Source organism: Typopeltis vanoorti, chromosome 23 (assembly GCF_054136105.1).
Source record: "Typopeltis vanoorti isolate ZY-2024b chromosome 23, IOZ_Tvanoo_1.0, whole genome shotgun sequence".
Taxonomy (NCBI): Eukaryota; Metazoa; Arthropoda; class Arachnida; order Uropygi; family Thelyphonidae; genus Typopeltis; species Typopeltis vanoorti.
The window spans coordinates 29,270,866-29,286,768 of NC_143571.1; the positions used below are offsets into that span (position 1 = coordinate 29,270,866).

The 15,903-nt window shown below is 33.3% G+C and overlaps 1 protein-coding gene across 1 annotated transcript in view; it reads left to right on the forward strand.

Annotated features, from left to right (window-relative positions):
- The first annotated feature begins 2,319 nt into the window (after positions 1 to 2,319).
- Positions 2,320 to 15,903, forward strand: part of CCT2 (chaperonin containing TCP1 subunit 2) — a 112,461-nt gene continuing 98,877 nt past the window's right edge. Inside the window, exon 1 of the mRNA XM_090413212.1 lies at positions 2,320 to 2,430. Coding sequence (XP_090269338.1) covers positions 2,428 to 2,430 — 3 coding nt within the window. The 5' untranslated portion in view covers positions 2,320 to 2,427. The remainder of the gene's footprint in view (positions 2,431 to 15,903) is intronic.

The window sequence follows — 15,903 nt, forward strand, 5'->3', positions numbered from 1 at the left end:
TTTTCGGCATTTGATGAATTTGTGAAACAACACAAACCGCTTTTAAACTTGTGTCTATTACTGCTAATGGTGCTCCTGCAATGATAGGTAATAAATCAGGCTTCATTTCATTATGTAAAAACGATGACAAATATCCAGATATTTTAACGTACCACTGTATTATCCACCAACAAGTACTGTGTAGTAAAATATTAAACACAAAAGATGTTTTGGACATTACATTTAAAATTGTAAATTCTGTTCGAGGAAAAGTCCTGCAACTGCGGTTATTTAAATTACAGGCAGATGATGATAGGGAACTTCTGTTGTTCAATAATATTCGCTGGCTCAGCAGAAGTAAATTTTTAGAAAGACTTCTTATATTAATTAACGATATAAAACTTTTCTTGATGAAAAAGGAGCTATTTATCCACAATTGAGTGATAAAAGATGGTTGTTACACTTATCATTTTTAGTAGATTTCTGTACAAAATTAAGCAATTTAAATTTAGAGTTACAAGGTACAGATAAAAATTTAATTGACATGTTAAGTTCAATAAAAAGTTTTTAATAATAATACTTACTTTTATAAAGAAAAATATAAATGACCACGAATTTTGACATCTCCCATATTTATTAAAATTTTTTGAACCAAATCAAGAAATTCTTCGATGTGATTTAAAAGAATTTATTCGTGAAATAGAATTAGTTGAAGGAAGAAATAAATTCAAGGTTTAAAGATTTTAATAAAACTGAAATGATTGTATCTTTTATCAGTAAGAAAACTTGAACATCACAGAAATTTCAAATAAAATTAGTGGGCTGTTTGATATAAACCAAGCTGAAGTAGAACTTGGGATAATAAACATTCATAACAGTTTACATTTGAAATCAATAAACAATGAAGTCATTTGGAAGTATACACATGAAAAATTTCCAATATTAACTGATATTGCGCGAAAAATTCTGTCGTGTTTCGGCATACTTGTCAAAATTCCCTTTTTCAAATATGAACGTCATAAAAAATCAATTAAGAAACCAAATTACAAATGATCATTTGGATGATTGTTAATTTACCAGGATTTCCTGTAACTTGTGAGTTTGTAATCAATCTGTTGTTTTTTCTAACTTTGGTTTCCAAAATAGAGAAATAAATATTTTATTCCAATATATTTGTTTTATTTGTTGTATTAAAATAATTAAAAGTGATAAATAAATTTTTAAATACACAAATAAAGTTTTTAGTTTCTTTAAAGTTTTTAGGGCTGGGAGAGTGGGTCCTCCGAAGCGAGTGAGCGCATTTAACTGCATACTTGTGCGTAATCAGATATCAGGTTGGGGGAACGTGATCTTTATAAGATAGTAGATCGCCGAATAACTTAGTATTGGAGTCATACCTCAGAAACCAACATACAAAAACTACAAAGAATCCAGAACAAGTGCCTAAGAATGATCCTAGATGCCCCATGGTATCTAGGATCATTCCTAGATACCATGTGGCATCTAGGAATGATCTAGGAATAGATACCTAGATGCCGCTCGCATCTCCACGACTTAGCTGAGAAATTCTTTTCCAAGGCAGCCCTGCACTCAAATCCACTGATCAAACAAGCCAACAACTACAGTGAAGCAATACACTGCAAATACAGAAGACCAAAATCTATTCTACTACACAGCGAACATCACTAACTTCAGGCCCCAACAGGGCGAGCAGGTAGCTCAATAATACCTCATTCACAGTATCACTTACAGAGATAAAGGGGAAAAAGAAAAGCATTTTTGCTTCACCAATCCAGCCAGTAACGTTACGCGTAATAACTTAGTATACAAAGTTCTATTCATAGTAAAAAAAAGGTTGAAACACATATGCGCTATAACGTCCACTCACATAGTAATTAGAATTAGAAACACGAGATGGCGGTACTTTGTCATTTTACTCTTGTAATTCAGTTCGCTCTAATCGGCTACCAATCGAATTAAAAAAAAAAAAAAATTAGGTCTAAATAATATTACTTACTCCCTTTGGGGGAATTATTAAAAAGCATACATATGGTTTCTTTTTTATTCCTATTTTTTGTGTTTCAAATCCGAAAATCTTATAATTAAATGGTCGTTTTTGTTAACTAACATCATTCTAGAATGGCTCCCCACTCTTATAGAAATGTTAAATGACCCCCCCCCCCCCCCAAACACACACACACACACACACCAAGATCTAGAAATCAGTCTTTTTTTTTTTTTTTTTTTGTATTTATCCGAGGTTGTTCAAAAATTCCCAGAAAAGTAAATTCTTTTTCCAAAATTGATATCTGCAATTTTTTCCCCTAATTACAATATTTCATTTTAATTGCTAAAGAGGACGCTCTAGGAAACATAATTTGTGAAAGGAGTGCCGGTGTGGCCTGTTCAAATTCTTCGTATTTCTGTTAATTTATTAAAATAGAAACCATGGTAAGTGTATTGATTTGCAATTTTTATCAGTACGAACGTATATTTTTCATTTAACATGAATTTTTTTTAATCTACTCAATCCTGAAAGCAAAAAATTCATCAGATGTATCGCGTGGTCTCTCTTAGGCCTAAGTTCTATTCTTATACATGTAGCACAATGCGTTTAGAAAAACTTGTGGATCTAATTGTGGAAACCTTTCACTGTCTGGATCCTGTTAAAGAAAGTTGTATTTTGATGGGCCTGAAGAAAGTCATTTGCGTGTTTTTCAGAACGTCCAAGACAATTTAGAAATTTACAAGAAATAATTTCAAGCACCACTTTCTCACCTGTATTGTTGAAATGTCAAATACATAATTTATGTATTCATGTTTTAAATTAAAATTTGCAAATAAAAACATTTTGTGCAGCCTAACTAAGAGGTGGGAAGCTGCCCTTTATGTTTCATCTTTAAAAAAAATTCTTATATGGAGCATTTTCAAACAATAATGGCTTTGGATTAATTATATTTTAGAAAGTAAACTTATACTGTCTTCTCCGGGAGTTCTTTAAAGAGGAAAATAAGAATAACCAGTACAATTCAGTAGTTTATGTGCATAAATGCTGAAAGTAAGGTTAAATACAATTATATAGAATAAATTATTTAGCAAATGGATATCAGTAAGTTTGATCCTACATTATCCATATATATGTGATTGGGAAAAAAAAAATTGCAAAGCATGTTGTCTTTGTTGACTATGGAAAGGTTTTGATACATGAAAGTATATACTTGCTGAAGTTGATTTAAATATACCAAATCATCTGTTACTTTTTGAAATATACAAGAAATAGGAAATGGAAGAAAAGAAACAAGTTGTGTTTTGTACATTCTTATGCATATATAAAGAAAAAAAAAAAAGCTAATTACTCTTAATGTATGTATAAACAACATGCTGGAAGAAAAAACAACCCCTACGAATAAATCTAAATCAGTAGACTAAAAGAAAAAAATCAGAAAATTACCTTGCAGAAAACTAAGCAAAAAAAAAGTGCAACACGAATTGTCAAAAGAAAGTAAGTACATAAAAATATGTAAATATGAAATGAGAAAACATATTCAAGAAAAAAAAAAATTCTGTAAGTAGGGACATTACAGCCAAGGAAATGTTCTAAATCAACATTTATTCAAGTACCACAAAAGGAATGTACAGCAGATAAAATATTTAAATTGAATGAAAAATAGTATTGAATATCAGAATTGACTCATTAATGTAAAGACAAATTTAAGATGACCAAGAGTGTCTTGAACAGGGGCCACCATTCAGCCTTTCTTTAGATAAAATACTTACTGCATTTTACAATGTAGGTCTATAGTGTCATTTAAGTGGAGAATATTTTCATCTAAGTTCTCATTGAAATATTCATTCTTATCATCTTGTAAGTTGAAGATAAAATAGTTTTTAACAGTTTATTAATAGTATATAAAAAAAATTAAAATCCTCCTTTCCATTTCAGGTGTTTACAAAAAAACATGTATCCAACAATTTTGGCCATTTTACTGATTTTGGAAGTTTATTTTCCTCTTGGTTAGACTATAATAAATTTAATTTAATCCTTTATCCAAGTGTAAGCAAACACAGTTTGCACCTGAAGTATCTTCAGGACTGAGGCAACTCTTAATAATGGTGGACCAAGCTCTCATCACTCCTTGTCTCAGTATCTCCCATAATGCAAAGCACACCTCCTTGCAGACACATATATAATGCTATGCATTAAGGGAAGGGCCACTACCCAGACCGGTTTCGACCTTTATTGAGGTCTCGTCAGCGAAAGCCAGACCCAGAAGTGGTGATATTAAAGCAGAAGCAATGGAGAGGTCATATTTACCTATATGAGTTGCCAAAAGGTTTACTACCTTATTATTAAATTACTCTGGATTTACAGAAAGATGTTGGAAGTTTATTTTCCACTTAGTTAGACTATAATAAATTTAGATTAATCCTTTATCCAAGTGTAAGCAAACAAAGTTCCTCAGTCCTGAAGATACTTCAGGTGCAAATTTTGTTTGCTTACACTTGGATAAAGGATTAAATTAAACTTCCAACATCTTTCTCTAAATCCAGAGTAATTTAATAATAAGGTGGTTCACCTTTTGGCAACTCGTATAGGCAAATATGACTTCTCCATTGCTTCTGCCTTAATATCACCACTTCTGGGTCTGGCTTCCGCTGACGAGACCTCAATAAAGGTCGAAACCGGTCTGGGTAGTGGCCCTTCCCTTAATGCATAGCATTATACATGCCTGCAAGGAGATGTGCTTTTCATTATGGGAGATACTGAGACAAGGAGTGATGAGAGCTTGGTCCACCTTTATTACGAGTTGCCTCAGTCCTGAAGATACTTAAGGTGCAAACTTTGTTTGCTTACACTTGGATAAAGGATTAAACTAAATTTATTTTACTGATTTGTTTACAATATAAAAGGTGCATAAAATTCGTGGCTTAATGATAGTTGTATTTGTGATGTGGTCCTTTTTAAAGGTTAAAGATGGGAGGACACAGCTGTTGAACATGCTAGCTCTTATTTTGATATCTAGCTTAGGATCTGTGATTATGGATTTGATACAGTTAAAAGGGGTCCATGCAGCTCTTTTCTTTTTTGATATTTCTTCAGAAATATCGTTGTCCATGTTTATTGTTTGACCAAGATCAAACAATAAAGTCCTACCTTTTAAGTCGATTTTCCTTCAAGTGCTTTCCAGAGTACATGTAAAAAGGTTTGGTGATGTGACATCTTCTTGTTGCTTACCTCAGTTTATGGTGATAGTTATAGGGTCGTTGAATATAGTTATTTGTGTGGCGCTACCAGTGTTAATTTCTTTAATTAGATTAATATAGACTGGATTGATGCACTGTTCTACTAGTGCCTGTAAAATTGCGTTATGTTCTATAGTGTCAAAGACGTTTTTTAAAGTCAATAAATAGAAAGCAAAGAGGGATATGTATTCTTTGCATTGTTGACTAAGTTGGGTGACTATGATCTATTGTAGAATAATCGTTTTTGAATCTGCTTGTTCTTTACTATTATTTTCTTGATGGGTAGTTTTCATTCTGTTTGTTTTAATTTTTGTCATTAAAGAAAAAAATTTTCTTGAAGAAAAAGCCTCCTGACAAAAAAGCTTGACAAGTTCGATTCTGGTTGCCGACTATGGGAACTTCTTTTGCCAGCCTGGTTGGCCGAGTGGTTAGCATATCCGCTTTCCAGCCAAAAGGCTGCAGGACCTTGGGCATAGATGTTTGTTATTGTCTGTGAAAATCTAGTGGCTGTGGTGGTGATGGGCGGTAGATGGCATTGGTGTAGATGATGATGGTAGTTGCGGAGAAGAGAGTTGTAGTGTAGGTTCCCTCCCTCGTTGAGTCTTTGGACTCCTTGGAGGTGTCATTAATAATAATAATAATAATAACTTATACATATATGATAGCAGACATATAGGGTAATTCTTGATGTTGAAAGTTTATTTTCCACTTGGTTAGAGTATAATAAATTTAGTTTAATCCTTTATCCAAGTGTGAGCAAACAAAGTTTGCGCCTGAAAGTATCTTCAGGACTGGGTTAAGGTGCAACGAGTTGCCCTGGTGTGTACCACCTTAACCCAGTCCTGAAGATACTTTCAGGCGCAAACTTTGTTTGCTCACACTTGGATAAAGGATTAAACTAAATTTATTATACTCTAACCAAGTGGAAAATAAACTTTCAACATCTTTCTCTAAATCCAGAGTAATTTATTAAAAAAGGGTGGCACACCAATTGGCAATTCCTATAGGTGGAGATGACCTGCAAATGCTTCTGCCTGATATCTCGACTTGGGCCTGGCTCCCACTGAAGAGACCTCAATAAAGGTCGAAACCGGTCTGGGTAGTGGCCCTTCCCTTAATGCATAACAATAGACATATCCGCAAGGAGATGTGTTTTGCATTATAGGAGATACTAGGATAGGAGTGTTGGTAGCTTGCTCCACCTTTGCAACGAGTTGCCCTGGTGTTACCACCTTAACCCAGTCCTGAAGATACTTTCAGGCGCAAACTTTGTTTGCTCACACTTGGATAAAGGATTAAACTAAATTTATGGTAATTCTTGATGTTTTCTATGTCGCCTTTTTTGAAGAAAAGAATTGTTTCTTATGTCTTCCATTTTTGACAGTATTTCTTTTAGTTACCAAGTAAATCTTTTGGCCAGAGCTTTATCAAGTTGTGATCCTCCTTGTTGAATATTCTCAATTTTCATCTGATGGAAGTTGTATTTGGTTTCGTGTTTTTGAGTGCATGTTTTATTTCAGTTGGGAGCACTTCTTGTGTGGATCATATATGTTATCAAGTTCAGATAAAGGATATTTTGAAGTAAAAAAGTTATTGTAAACTTCTCGTACTATCTTTTCCATTTTTGTTCTGTTTGTGTGTCTTCTTGAAAGGCCAATTCCAACAGCACTACTAGATCAAGATGGAAGTCCATCTTGATCTAGTAGTGCTGTTGGAATTGGCCTTTTTATAGTTAATTCTCTTTCGACTCTTTTTAGATTCAGCAGCATTTATCAGTCTTTTTTTTTTCCCCCTGTAGGTTGATAGTCCTCTGGGATTTTCTTTCTTAATACTTTGCAAATAATTTTATATTCAAGTTTTGAGTTTGGTGTATCTTTCAGTTCTTTTCTCTCTTTTTTTTTTTTTAAGTAAATTCAAGGTTTGTATGGAGAGTCTTTCCTTTTTGGGGTGTTCTTGATTGACTTTAGAATTTTCCAGGAGCGTTTCATAATCCTTATCAATGTTGGTAATATTTCATTTTATTTGACCAACAGATTGTTTAAGCAAATCAGGATCTAAATATTTGAGTTGTTTTGCATGGTTTGAAATTGCTCATATTTTTTCTTCCTTTTTTAGTCAATTTGTAAGATGGCTCATAGTGGTCAAAGCTCTTTTTTGAATATTAATTATCATTATTCTGTGACACCTTGAAGGAGTCCAAGGACTCATTGCAGGAGGGCACTTCTACTCCACACTGCTACACATACTACATATCATACTGATTATCATTATTAAACTGCTTATTCATTCTGATCAAAAATATATATTGCCTGTGTAAACTCATTACTTAGAAGTATTCATATGCAGATTTTTTTTTTTTTTGTGCTAGAAGAAATTTCAGTTTTTTATTTTTATTTTTTTTCATTCGTTTCTTTTTTTTTTTTCTTTTTTTTTTTGGCAACTTGTAGATGTCATAACAACAGAGACTGCATTTAAAATTATTATATTTTATCATAAATTTCAGCCAAAATTATTTTTTTCCTCCAAAAAATATGTTTTATCAGTTGACGATTCTGTATCAGCTTATAATTAAATTTGTTTTAGTACAGCCAAGGTTCCTAGGCTGTACTAAAACAAGATCCATTATGTAAAGGAGAATCTTAGCAGATTATAGGAGAGTCAGTATCACAAAGCATGATTACTGGATATTGAAAGAGTTAGCTAAGGCTCATATTCAGAGATTACTGGATAGAAATATGATATGCTGTAGAGAGCACCAGAATTGCTACTAAAGTAATAAATTACCTTAGTAACAATGGAGGCTTTCCAGATGAAATGTCTGAGAAAAATAAATAAAACAAAATGGACAGAAAATAAAATAAATGAAACTGTAAGAGAAGACCTAAAATATACAGACTTATTAATTGAAAAGATCAAAAGAAGACAACTTCAGTGGTACGGACATGTTGAGAGAATGCCATCAAAAAGATTACCCAACCTTGCTCTGTATGCAAGAATAAAAGAAAAAAAAGAAGACCAAGAACTAAATGGATAACAACAATAAAGGTCAACTCTGGATTACAAACATATAGACAGCTCACTAGCCATGCAAAAAAATCGAGACTCCTTGAGGTTGTTGTGGAAACATGGAAGACTCAATCCATCCCCGACGGAAGAGGATAGTAAGTAAGTAATTTATTCGTTCACTTTCTAGAATAAATTGGAAATTGAGTTAAATAAAGGAAATGGTTGTCATATTTGAGATTTTTTATGTTGTAATATAGGCATTTAAGAGACTTCCACATAGAGATGTATTATGTGAATTGTAGCATACAGATATGGAGATAGATGTGAAGCTGGTGATGAGTTGCTGATAGACATCTAGTATGTGGATGGAGCAGAGGTTAGCAGAATATAGGTGATTTGAATTGTCAAAGGGCTCTGTGCTCAAGCTGCTGCTTTTTAATTTGTAGATTAATTATATTGAGGATGATACAAAAAATAATATCCAGATGTTTGCTAGTAATACTATGCTTGTGAGAGCATAAATAAAAATGATCTATAGATCCTCTAGAAGCAATTGAATCAATTGACATGGACAAAGGATAATGGTTCCCAGTTCATCATTGCAGATTGTGTAAGGTTTTGCATTATGAAATGAAGATTGCACTGCAAGAAATTGATGAAGCTAGGATCTGAGTTATAGTAGACAAGGATTTAAAGTTCCACATACATATTGCAAAAGTAGGCAAAAGAAGAATCATTTGAAGAATACTCATGAGTAGTGTTAAGGAAGCTATCATCCATCTTTATTAAGACTAGATATGAGTGTATGTGAGAAAATTTGAGCATAGTATGTTGTACATTTTTTACATATATATTTCTGTTTTTATATAGAAAGTGTTAAAAGTAGAAGGGGGGAAATTGTGTTTTTCTGGATGATGAATCATTAAGAACTAGTTTTTTGTTGAAATAACATTAGCAAATATTAAATTTGTGAGATATTAATATAGTTAACAGTGAAAAAAATTTGGGCTAAATAGAGCCTGATATAGTTATGTAATGACAAAATCATCAATAAAAAATATGAAAATAGGCAGGAACATTGAAAACTTCAGCTGCATTCTCTGGAGAACTCTATACTGGAATATTTTACTTATATAACAAGTAATATTTCAGCTATTTAAGCAGAGTTTTTAAACAAATTAAATATATATATATATATATATATATAGAGAGAGAGAGAGAGAGAGAGACAACAGAATAACCAAAGTAGGTTTTGTGGGGAGCCAGATATCATAATTTTATATAAAATCAATTTATATAGAATAAGAGAGAAATTAGCCAAAATACTAAACTAGCAGTATACAAGACAGTGTTCAAACCAGTTTTAACTTATGGAATCTGTCAGTTCTGGTAGAAATAAAATAGTTCAAAGACCGGAGACTATAAATATGAGAGTTATGAGACAAATTAGAGGAGCAAACAAATGTCATTAATTGCAGAATCATATTAAAAATGAAAATGTTAGGAAAGAACTTTGTATTGTTAGCATTCAAGAATTCAAGAATGTGTGAACAGAAATAATCTGAGTTTTCATCAGAGATGTCGTGAGGAATTTTGGCGCCTATGGCCAGGAAAGAAAATTGCATTCTAAAAAAAAAAAAAAAAACTTTAAAAATTTCAATTTTTGCACCTATGGCTGAGGCCACATTGGCCATAGCCTCACTACGCCTCTGGTTTTCATTGTCATTTAAACAGAAAGAGGGGAAAGGCTAGCAAAAAGGTGGACTGATATAGTCAGAAGGGCCATAGAAGATGGAAATTTTAGATCTGACAATATTTGAATACTTATAAGTGATAGACAAATTTGGAGGAGATTGTCGACAGGAGATTAGATAATCTAACTTAATTCTGTAGTACTGTTGCTTGAGGCTATATATCAGCAAATTGATGTTAAAAACATGATGCAGATAACAAAATTTTGAATATCGAACTTAAAAAAAAACTACATAACATACATTGGATTACAGCTAGTTGTTGAAAGTTTTTTCACTTGGTTATATTATAAGTTAAAGATGCCAAGAAATTATATTTTTGGTTTCATCCTTTATCCAACTATAAGAACAAAGTTTGCATGTGAAGTAACTTCATGACTGGGATACTTGTATATAGAGGCTTCACATCAATTGCCTTGGTAGGTTGAGGTTTTAGTAATAAAGTGGTATAAGGTATAGTAATAAACCTTATTACTATACCTTATATAGGAAAATATGATTTCTTCATTACTTCAACCTTGGTATCTCTTCTGGGTCTGTCTCGCACTGAATGAGACCTTAATAAAGGTCAAAACTGATCTGGGTAGTGGTGCTTCCCATAATGCATAGCATTATACATGTCTGTAAGGATATGTACCTTGTATGGGGTACAAGGCAATCGATGTGAAGCCATTAGCCTCTATATACAAATAGTGCAGTCGTGAGGTTACTTCATGCGCAAACTTTGTTTGCTTACACTTGAATAAAGGATGAAACCAAGAATATAATTTCTTGGCATAACATATAATATAACACAAATCACATATGCAGGTGCAAATATCACTCATAACACCACACCCAGGAATAAAATGGAGAAAAAACAACTAATCCAACTAATACCGAGACAGGTAAAATGTCAATAGAATCTATTGCAGAAACAAATGAAATGAAGAAAAACTAAAACCTCCAGGTAAAGAAACACCAGCAATAGTGTTGACATCAAGAGCAATAAATCCTGACATTAACAGAAAGGATGACAAAAGTGAACATCATAGTTAACATCAGTAATAATAAAAATACTGACATGTACAAGAAAATCACAAAAATTTACCAATCGCAACATACCAATGCAGATATCAAAAATGATAAACATAAGTTTTTCAAACTCCTATTTCCACATAATTTGTTACAGAAAATTATTATTACCTAACACCTCCAGGGGGTTCAAGACTCATCAAGGGAGGGGCACCTACTCTACAACTCTCTGTCTCCACCACTCCACCGACTGCAGCTACCTTCATCATCGACATCAATGCCATCTATCGCAGACCACCATCACTAGTATTTTCACAGACCATCGCAAACATCTATGCCCACCACGGGATTCAAACTCACAGCCTTTTTGGCTGGAGAGTGGATATGCTAACCAGGCCAGCAAGTTAAAACACATAATAAAATGAGACATAAAAGCATAATTTAACATATCAAGATAACACAAAAACATATGCAGTAAAGAAACAATCACAAACATTATTCTAGTAGTAAGACTTATACGTTGGTTAGACATAACTGGTAATTAATTTACGGAATTGACAACGCATATAAAGTAAATTAATTAAAGATAACTTTAATGAATCACTTCTATATTTCGGCAATGTCACATTGCCATCTTCGGGAACATAAAGATATGGTATGTGCACTAAGGAACTAACAAAGCAAATGAGGAAGAAAATAAGAACTAATTTTGTTCCTAAAGTCCTAATGGTGCCCTCTTGCGGGCTAATTTGGTAGTCGGGCTGAAGTTCTCAAAATGAAAGTCTCCCAAATTTGGGGCAGTTTCATGCACCCAAATTTGTTGAGGTTAGGAACGTTTTTTAGAGCTGCTGAAGATTCTTTGAATAGTCTTTCGTATTTAAACTTGCTGCGATGGATTATTTTTGTCTTCTTCCAACTTTTGTCTTCTTCGGTTGGAAGAAGACAAAAATAATCCATCGCAGCAAGTTTAAATACGAAAGACTATTCAAAGAATCTTCAGCAGCTCTAAAAAACGTTCCTAACCTCAACAAATTTGGGTGCATGAAACTGCCCCAAATTTGGGAGACTTTCATTTTGAGAACTTCAGCCCGACTACCAAATTAGCCCGCAAGAGGGCACCATTAGGACTTTAGGAACAAAATTAGTTCTTATTTTCTTCCTCATTTGCTTTGTTAGTTCCTTAGTGCACATACCATATCTTTATGTTCCCGAAGATGGCAATGTGACATTGCCGAAATATAGAAGTGATTCATTAAAGTTATCTTTAATTAATTTACTTTATATGCGTTGTCAATTCCGTAAATTAATTACCAGTTAAATCACAAACATTGCTACCAACACCCATCTCCCCCCCCTCCCCCCACACACTAAACACCGGAGGCTCTTGAAAAGTAATCTGACCAATAAATCATCATCCCTTCAGAAACAAAAGCATCCACAAATGTTGTCACCAAAAACCATGGCTTGGGGGAAATGACTAACCAATAGCAGGAATTGTAATAGTTTATGTTTTGAATCAGTATAATTCCTGCACACCATTTTGCATGTACATGCAAAAAATTCAGTTCCATTCCTCTCGCTCTCTCTCTCTCTCACACACACACACGAATGCTACAGAAACAATGTCACAGTCTCCAAGAAAAAAAAAAAAGTATAATGAATACTGCAATGAATGTAGTATAATACTACGTTCATTTGTGAAGGAGAACTTTTAACCAGTGAAGCTTGATAACTAAATACTGGTTGTCATTTGGTTGTGAATATACATTTTCCCTATTCATCATTTCTCCATCCTTCATAAAAAATAGGAATCATTCATACTCATAAAAATGTGCTGCCTCATCCAAAAAAATAATGAGAAGAAAAATGAAGAACTATAACTTCAACTGTACCAACTCACCCTTAATAGATATCCTAAACAACTAGTAAAAAAATTTCTATACTTCATTTAATTTATAGTATTGGGACCACATGTTTCTTAAACATAAAACAGATTTATTAAAATAAATAACCATATGACCCAACAAGTTTCGTTTTTTTTTTTGGTCGCATTTTTTTCCCATAAGTCTTTCTTGTCTTTTTGTAGTGTAAGTTTTCTATTCCTGATGATGTAAGTCTTATCACTTATGAAACTTATTAGGTTATATTGTTTATTTTAATAAATCTGTTTTGTGTTTAGAAACATGGTCTCGATACCAGAAATTAAATGAAGATTTGCTAACCCACAGAAAAATTCGTTTCGTGTTAATACTATTCTCTTATACCACTCTTTAGCCAAATCCTGATATGCACTATAGAGACTCAGTTTCAGTCCTTTATATTGGTAGGTTTTCAAGCAAAATTGCTGATCTTCTCAAATCTCATGATATCAGAGTGACATACAATCCTATTCTCATTGTACGTAGCCTCCTCTGCTCTGCCAGCAACTCCCCTTCCAGAATTCCTTGTTCCTGTGGCATTTCTTACATAGGTCAGACTTCTTGAAGTTTTGAGATAAGTAGAAGAAGAAAAGGAACATCTTATGGACATCACGCATAATAGAGAAGAAAAGATCAGCTTTAGCTCATCACCCTTCTTTTACACATAATGACATCAAATGGAAAGCTGTATGCCTTGTCTGGAAGACAATTTCCTCAAGTAAAGGAATAATCATGGTAACTTTTTTTTTCTCACAACTTTGCCAGTTTTTTTATTTATTCATATGGAGTTTCCTTCCTTTTTCTCCCCCATCCCTATTAGGGCGAGTTGAGCCCCCCTCATGGGAGATTAAGTATATTTATGGCTGTAGATATGTGTCTTCACGGAGCCAGTTTGCCTGCTTGCGGGATGAAAAAGCCAGATAAATTGGCAGAAAAAATCCTACTGACTGTGCCCAAGACCAGCTAACTTGGCTATCGCTGAGGAAGATCCTCAAATTCCTCATGTCTTCGATGGGAATCGAACCTGGTACACTCCTTCCCCAGTCATATGGTTGCGAAGCGCACAGCCACTAGGCTAACCGCACGGACAACTTTGCCAGTAAGAACCAAGGACTGATTCTAAACACCATTTGGAAATATTCTATCAGATTGCTTCACATGTCAGGGTTCATCTTTATAGCTAATCATCTAAAAACAGTGCTGGCATGTTTTTAGTGCAGATGACTCGTGCCACTATCAGCTTCATTTGTTAACTTGTTTATATTTGCTAGCCATACATATATATTTTTTTTACCTTTACCCTGAAGAAGTCACTTTATTTATGGTGAAACTAGTTGGTTTATTTTATATTTTTGTACATTAACAACCAAATACAAACCCAGTTTTTTTAGTCATCAATACTACATCTTAAAAATTAATAAACTTTGATTGCTAATCACAAAAAAAAGCTTCACAAAAAATTAACCAAACACCATTCTAAACATTGAAAACAAAATCTCATCATCATCATCAAATTCCTGATATATACCCTCAAGGGGTGTGCAGGATATGATAGTACTACATGAGCAATTAGATCATTACTAAATTCCTATCTACAATTTTCCTCAATCAATCTGCTACCTGTCAAGACTTCAACATTATCAGATCTTATATTTCTATCTTCTAAGGCACTTTTTACTGTATCAGTCCACCTATATCTTGGTTTTCCTCCGGGCCTTTTACCTGCCAACCTGGCAGAGAACACTTGTTTTGCTAATCTTTACTTTCCCATTTTGATTTAGTGACCATACCACGTGAGATTAGCTCTGCTAACTCATTCCTGGATGCTGACAATGTCAAGTTATTTCTTAATATCCTTAATATCCTTCCTCAGGACTCTCATATCTGCGATCTCTAGTCTTTGGTCAAGTGTTTTCCTTCTGACCTCTCAGATCCATAAGTTAAAATTGGCTTGAATATTGTATACAGCTAATTTAGTGTTTTTACTAATTTCTCTCTTATTCTATATAAATTTTTTCAGTTGACTTCCTACCATACTGGCTTTGTTGATTCTGTTGTCTATTTCCATATTTAATTTACCATCTTCACAAAATTCATGCTTAAGTAGCTGAAATGTTTTACCTGTTCCATACATTCTCCATTCACAATGCAATTGATATTTTCAATGTTTCTGCCTATTTTCATTGTCTTTGTCTTTTTAATGCTGACCTTCATACTATATATATTACAACAGTTATTCACTTTAGTCAGGGAATCTTGCAGACTTGTAGTAGATTTATTTAGAAGTATAACATCATCTGCATAAAGCAAAGAGCTGAGATTAACATCTCCAATTGTGATATCTGGTTTAATACCACTTTTCTTCATGATGCGATTCATATAGATCAGCGTTTCCCAGATTTTTCCTATGACGGAACACTTCACAAATCCTGAAATTTTAACGGAACACCTTGGTTATTTTGTAATGTATTAATAATTAATTATTAATTATCAATTAATCAATAATTAATTAATTATTAATCCATTACAATATTAATAATGATGGCATAATCATAAAGAGTATTAGTACACTTATATATGCAGTGTGACATGTTGACAAATATAAAATTACATTTAAATCAGTTATCAATCACTGGACTAATGAAATCGTGTAGCATATTGTAGTTTCGTCAGGGCAACATCATTAAGTTAATTTATGCTGATTTTCATACATATCCCATTCTGATCACCAAAAATTTATAATATTATTATAAGTTCTTACGAGTGACTGCAGACTTTTTCTCCTGTGTGCTGGTAGTTTTCCCCTCCTTTTGTACATCCTAGAGATCGCTTTGTAGGCTGGAGGTGGATGAATCACTATCTGTTGCGTCACAAACACCTTCAATAAGAGATTTCTTAACACCAAAATTAAACAAAGTCCCTTGTCTCTTATTCATATTAAAATTTAAATCTGTAAGCCTATTACTTTTAAAAAATCATGGCACTATGGT